Source organism: Protobothrops mucrosquamatus, unplaced genomic scaffold, assembly GCF_001527695.2.
Source record: "Protobothrops mucrosquamatus isolate PMUCROS unplaced genomic scaffold, P.Mucros_1.0 scaffold2729, whole genome shotgun sequence".
Lineage (NCBI taxonomy): Eukaryota > Metazoa > Chordata > Lepidosauria > Squamata > Viperidae > Protobothrops > Protobothrops mucrosquamatus.
Genome location: NW_015388772.1, coordinates 32,709 through 39,734, shown reverse-complemented (window position 1 = coordinate 39,734; position 7,026 = coordinate 32,709). Strand labels below are relative to the sequence as shown.

Here is a 7,026-nt window from a genome sequence, read left to right as displayed (position 1 = left end):
CAGAGTGGGTCTCCTCAGGGTACCGTCGGCCAGACAGTGCCGGCTGGCGACCCCAAGGGGGAGGGCCTTCTCTGTGGGAGCTCCCACCCTCTGGAACGAACTGCCCCCAGAGATCAGGGTGATTCCTGATCTCCCTTCCTTCCGCCGCGCCCTCAAGACGTGGTTGTTCCAGCAAGCGGGACTGGCCTAGGGGATTTTAATTACTTTTAAATTGGACATTCTCAAATATTTCATTTTAATTAAATTTTAACTAGGTGTAATATGTTAGCTTTTTATCATTTGTCAGCCGCCCTGAGTCCGAAAGGAGAAGGGCGGGATATAAATGCAATTAATAATAATAATAATAATAATAATCATCACATTCCCAAATTTGTAATAATTCAGATATATATTTGTATTTGTATATACCGTATAAGTCATGTCAATATGTAGGTCATAAACTGCAAAAGAACTTCTTTTCCATTTCCATTCTTTTCCCTCAGCTACCACTAGGAATTGTGATTTAATTGAGCTTTTAATAAAACACACAGTCAACACTGCATGTATATATACATACATAAGTTTCTGATCTTGCCAAATGAGAAATTCTTGGGATTTTTCCAGAACAATAAGACCTTTTTAAGGCTGCATGAGTTTAATTGAAGTTCTATATACTCTCTTGGTGAATTCTGTTAATTGTGAAACTCTCTGTTTCCCACCATCCACAGCCCCAACCAAGAGTATGTTCTGATCTTACGATTTTGTCCCACATCATGATAGGTGAGGAAGGCTGGACGCTTGGGCTTGGGTGTTCCATGGATGGTGATGGTCACAACCCCATAAGGTGTCTCCACTGTGTGTTTCTGTAGAAGAATAAGAGAGACTAAGATGAACAAATGAAAGATTGTAAATATCCTAGCCCAGTGTGAGTAATTGCAATGAGGATAACCCTGAATTCATAGAAAGGGAAGTTAAATTGAGAGGGCTGGCGAGACCTTCAGGCAACATCTTCAAGTATTTGGGAAAACTTTGCATGTTCACAAGCACTCACTCTGTGATGTGGAATCTGACAAATTTAGGATGCTCCAAATTCTATGTAAATGAAGCTTGTATGCATTTATACACACAAACAAAAAATTGTTCCTATGGAGCCCAGCTTCAACCACAGCTTTTCCATATAAGAAGACCAAACAACATGCTGGGGAAAAAAGCCCTTTGGAGCCAAAAGACAACAGAGAACTGGCAGAAGTTCAAACATTACTCAGGGTCAAGTCAGTTATGTATGTGAGGCTAGGACTAGGTAAATATAGTGTCTGCATAAAAAAGAAGCCATTACTGTACACAAATGTAAAAAAAAATAATCCTGACTTTTGCAGATTAGTTAGCTTATTTTGCAAAATGTATTCTGCTTATCCATATAACATCTGCCTCCTTCCAATTGCTCAGTCTAGTTAAATTGCTAGAAAAAAAGCAAAACAACTTATCATGGAATACCTCTGTATCTTTAATTAAAGTTTATTTTTTTTAAAAAAAAAAATTTGTTGAAGGGAAGTTCTCATAGCACAGATAAAAGACAGATTATCCCCCTTCTATGAGCTGCGTATTGTCCTGTTACCTACATGGCAGCTGAAAAACTGGTATTTCTCTTCCTGCTTCCCTCTCACCATCTATATTTCCAGCTTTAAGGAATGGAACCTTGGTTCCAGAAGCCTCTATTTTAATGAAAAACTATTAATGTTGGAATGCTGTATCTTCACTGAAAACAACCACATCAATATTGTAGCTGTATATCTCTATTTTGACAGGTTTTTTTTGACTAAAAGTGAACTCAGCAACTTTAAGATGTGGGGATTTCAACCCTCGGGATACTATGGTAAAAAGTCATATTTGTTACTAAGTTTTATGGTTCCTGATAGCTTGTTTTCCACTTATTCCTACTTGGAGTTCAGCTCAAGGTCCTTATGCCAGTTTTCACCCTTCAATATAAACATTAAATTTATAACGTATAAATATAATCTGTAATTGTAAAACCTATCTTGAAAATACTGTGTTCTGAAGGACTTGGTAGGTTAGAAAGTGTGATTTTCAGAACAAGCCTTGCTTGACATTTGTCAACCGTAATGTTACTGTTGTCTATTCTACCACATTTTAGAACAAGTGTTCAATTCATCACAGAGAACACACCATCTCCACCTTGTAGTTTTTATAATGCCCAGAGAAGGACTTGGGTCAATAATGAAAAACAATCAAGTTCTATTTTGTTTTGCTTTAAGTTCATTGTTTATTCTCCCAGCCCTTCCTGCTAAGATTTTTTCTGATGGCACACAAGTGAGTTCAATGTGTTCAAAAGCAACTGGAGAAGCAGGGAAGGGCTGTGCTATTTGGCACCCACAGATATTTATTTCCAGAACCAAAATAACACAAGTCAAGAAAAAGGAGGAAAAGGGGAAATGAGAAAAGCAGCTCAGAAGACAGGTAGTATATTTAGATGTAATAAGTATCTTGAGGAAGAGGACCACAAAAGAAAAAAAAAGGAGTTGGAACTGGTGAATTGAGATGAACAACCTGGGATAAGCTCACCACATGAAACACAATGTGTACTGTGCATTGTGGCTAACTAACTTTGCTTTTTTGTCCCTCTTTTTTAGAAGAGTAGGGTATTATGTAGTGGTTAAGGTGTTAGATTGACTGAAGAAATGTAGATTCAAGCTCTCTGTTGATTCTGCTCAATCCAGCCTACTCACAGGAAAGGGATAAATTGGCAGTAGGCATGACTTCCCAGACAAGCAGAAAATAATGGTTATTATTATAAGGAGAGATTGAATACCTGAGCATAGTTCCATCAAGCCAAATAGGCCACTACTTATGCATTGTAGGTTGTCAGGGTTGTTGTATCTTAATTATTGCGTACATAGGCAATCTATATCCATTTTTGGATGAATTTGTGCTGGAGGAGAACAACCACATAGTGGAGTATTTCAAGTATTCCCAAGAGAAAAACTCATATTTGTATATTTGGCCCAACCCTGTATATACTTGGCCCATTTTCTAATAATTAAGATGTACAAGCAGGTTCTGAAACTTCTGAAATGGTCTACAGTTCCTGCTTGACGTGGTAATAAACACCAATTTTAATTAATTTGTCTACATAGACAACTTTCTGGTATGACACTTAATGGTGCCCTGCAGCACAGTCTGTCCAACATCAAGAGAAGATCAAAGTGAGGAGTCTGTATACTTATATCTACAACACAACCCACATGGGCACATAACAATATTCATGACTGTAAAATTACAGACAGACCCCCGCCCCCGGAATTTTTAAAAATATGTCAATAGTGTTCCTTTTGACCAGTCAGTTATTCCTTTAGTTTAGTCTGAACAAGAACGGTCAGAGATAAAAACTGGAACCCATAATGTACAGCAGTGAGAAAAGTTGCAGTTCTAACATTCTGTCTCTTTTAAAAAGTACAAGAGGCCCCTTCCCACTTAATGGCCTGTCCATTTATGAAAACATGCATCTCTACAAGCAGTTTTGTCTTAGTTTCAGCAGTCATTTAGGCGACAGATGAAAAATTGCTCCATGTTGACATGAGTATTTACAAAGTTATTTCTCCTGCCTTCCTTTGGATGCTGTTATATCAGCTACTGTTAGAGGACTGAAGTGTAATCTAATCTTGGATTGTTTTATAGCCTCTCCTGTAGTCTGCTTTATCAGTTGTAGTTTTTATTACTTTTGTAGCAATTCTAGATGAGTAGCCTCAGAGCTGGTGACAGTTTGGCAGGGCTGCGTGGGTTCATCAGGTCCAAGGAAGCCACTTCCCCACAAATAGAAAAGCCAGATAGGCGCAAAATTGGTGAGGCTGGTAAAGGCCCTCTGTCTCCATAGCAAAAGATGGTCTGCCAGCAATTCTAACAGTCTCTCCTTCTTTCTCCTTCCTTTGCTAAAACAAGCATCAGCATAGGCAAAAGGATGCAGTCAGTTTTGCTAGCAAGCACTACTGAAGTTGCCTAAATTATTTGATTCCACCCATAGGGATGTTCACAGGGCAAGTCAAAAATAAAAAAGTCAAGACAATAGCCACCATTGTGTGGTTTTGACTTTTTTTTAACAGCCACCCCTTCCCTCCTCTGAGAACGCCTCTGTCTACCCAAGGTGCAACTGAGTTCCCAAAAGAGTCCTTTTCAATCTTTGAAACATGGTGGGGAATTAAAAGAGTGCCACGGCAGTAACCCTGTTTGGCTTGGCTTGTTCCTGCGCTTTTCTTCAGAATGGAAGGGTGGTCCTAAGTAGATACCCAAAGCCAACACTAAGCTTCATTGCCATTTTGGAGGGAGGCCATAATCGACTTCTTGCACAGTATCGTCACACTTAAACAAAACGGACGGGAGAGAAATTCAAATTTTGTGCTATATTCTAACCTTTTCCCCCTTTCCCCATTGAAATCCTAGTTATGTTTTCTCCGAACTCTTTTCCCTCGTTAATTGTTTCCTCATTTTTTTCTTCTTTCCCCAACTAGCTGTTAACATTCTGGAGCTCCCAAATACACTTAGTTTTCAGTTTAGCTGTTTTGGAGAGTTTGTATACATGCTTAGATTTGCTTATTATTTGCTTTGTCTCCAGACCTAAAATGAAATCGCTATCGCTCTATTTTTTTTGCTAGCTCTCAGCAGCAACAATTTTATTGTCTGAGGGAATGATAAATAAAACTAAATGTGCAGCTGACTGAACAGGACTGGAACAGCTGGTAAGCTTGGGGGCCAAGTCTCCTGGATTCACCCACGAGTTCAGGGGATGGAATGCGAATGTAAGAGGGCCAAGCAGTTCAAAGTAACAAGCAATTTGCTTGGTAAAGCCGGGCCAGACAAGGGTCTAAAGCTCAGTCTTCTAGTTTGGAGCATGGGCTTGGCTCACCTCACAGGAGGTCAGATGATATAATAAAACTTTTGCAACAAGAAAGAGAAATTGCTAATTGGTATCCAAAGTAGGCAAAAGGTTTTCTTGTCCTCTTTTTTTTTAAAAAAACCCTCTGTTTTGTCATATAACCTTACTGTAACCCTGTAGGCAAATATTCCTATTTTGTAAACATGGGGGAAGAGAGCCCACATGATAACTTCAAGTCCAGTCAAGGGGTTCATGACTAAGCAATTATTTCTCTAGGTGCATGACAGGCAGGCGTTGCAACAGGTGCACAATGGTGCATCAGAATGGCCAATGGACTGATAAACAGCTCAGCCTGCTCCTATGCCTTTCAAAGCTGCTTAATATTCAGGGATAAAGGGAAGTGATAAGCATAGCCTTGTGCTGGTGTCCACGGTTTAAGCTGCTGCTGCCAGCACAAAGGCAAGGGTGTTTAGAACATTTGGCAACCCCGTTACACAACAATGAAGAAAGCTGCTAGGGTTGAAATTCATGGTACTTCTTAAGATCATACCACAAAGCAAGAAAGTTAGCTTCCTATTCTCTGGCCAATAAGGTAGATGGCCAGTAAGTGTAGTGGTTGAAATGCTACAATTGGAACAAAGCACAGAGAGTTTTTGACTTACAATCATTAGTTTAACTGTTTGAAAAAAGGGCCTTACAACTGCTCTCATGCTTTAGGCTGTCAGAGCATGCTCATAGTCATGTGATCAAAGTTTAGGCGCATGGCTACCAGATTTACAATGGGTTGCAGTGTCCCAGGATCATGTGAACAACATTTGTGATCTTCCCAGCTGGCTTCCAACAAGCAAAGTCAATGGGGGAAGCCAAATTTACTTAACGATTGTGTGGTTCACTTTATAAATGCAGTGATTTCGCTTAGTCATGACAAAAAAGTCATAAAATTGGGCATGGCGCACTTACCAACCACCTTGCTTTATCAATGGAAATTTTGGGCCCAAATATGGTTGTAATTCGAGGACTACCTGTATACTACAATGTGGCAACAGCAAATAAGAAGCAGGCTGCTTAAAGCTAGGATTTCTGTGGAGAGTTGTTACTTCAGTTTGGTTTGTATGGCAAGGTTTTGTATAACGCAAAATGGGTAAATTTGGGGGAAAGGCAAAGCTCCTGGTAGGGCAACCACATTGTTATAGGAGGTCTTTGAATTTCTAGGATGGGAAAGCCTCATTTGAAACCACAGAGAGCTGTTATCAGTCTGTGGATAGCTTTAAAAAGTGTGGTAAGCCATGATTTGCAGAACAAGCCACTAATAGCTAGGTTCACACCTCACACTAAGCCATAAATAATAGCTTATAAACCTCAATATCTGGGTTCACATAACAATCCATGCCAAAACTAATAAACCACATTATGCCAAGTGTGATATTTGAACCAGCCAAGACGGAGAAGACCTGGGTCTAAATAGCATAAATGATAGGAAATATGATAAACTAAAACAGTCTCTGCCATAGCTAACCTCATATTTGCTGCTTATCCATCTACTTTCATACAGCTCAATTATAAAACTGGCGAACTGTTTGAGACCCAGGCCTTTAATTCTACTTCCAGTTTAGAAGGAGAGAATAGAATTTCTGATTTATTATTTATATAAAAGCTTTATGTAGCCACCCATCTTAAGCAGCTCTGGGCTCATCTTGGATTGATGGCAACTAATCTGTGAACTCCATATCTTCCAGTCTATGATACATGATAGCTTGCAATAGATAATTTTCCTACAGTTACTGTTGTGTCCTGAGCCTGCAAAAGCAGGCTCGGGACGTTGCAAGAGTCCCGGGCATTTGCAAAAGCTGCCCGGGACCAGACTGAGTGGCGCCGGCCTTGCGCGCATGTGCAAGGCGGGAAAAGACCGCCTCGTGATTGGTTGAAGTTGCCCGGGGATCAGAAGGTATAAATAGAGGCCTGTGTGCCTCTGCTCGGGTTGTTCGTAGATTGGAAGCAGAGAATAAAGACTTGTTAGAAATGCTTCGTCTCAAGCGCCATTATTCTCCGGACTTAACACTGGCGACGAAGGTGGGATTCAGTCTATACAGCTAGGAAAGCTTGAAGACTCACCCAAAGAAGTCCGGAAGAGAAAACGGCGTGGAAGTCAGCGTTATCCTGCC

General features: G+C 40.2%; 1 protein-coding gene across 3 annotated transcripts in view; it reads right to left on the bottom strand.

The window, feature by feature from the left end:
- The window catches only part of LOC107296278 (protein NDRG2-like), a 47,178-nt gene that overhangs the window by 27,880 nt on the left and 12,272 nt on the right, over window positions 1-7,026 (bottom strand). For all 3 annotated transcript variants that reach the window (XM_029286022.1, XM_015825623.1, XM_015825624.1), the window contains one exon: window positions 737-842. In XM_029286022.1, the coding sequence (XP_029141855.1) occupies window positions 737-842 (106 nt within the window). The remainder of the gene's footprint in view (window positions 1-736; window positions 843-7,026) is intronic.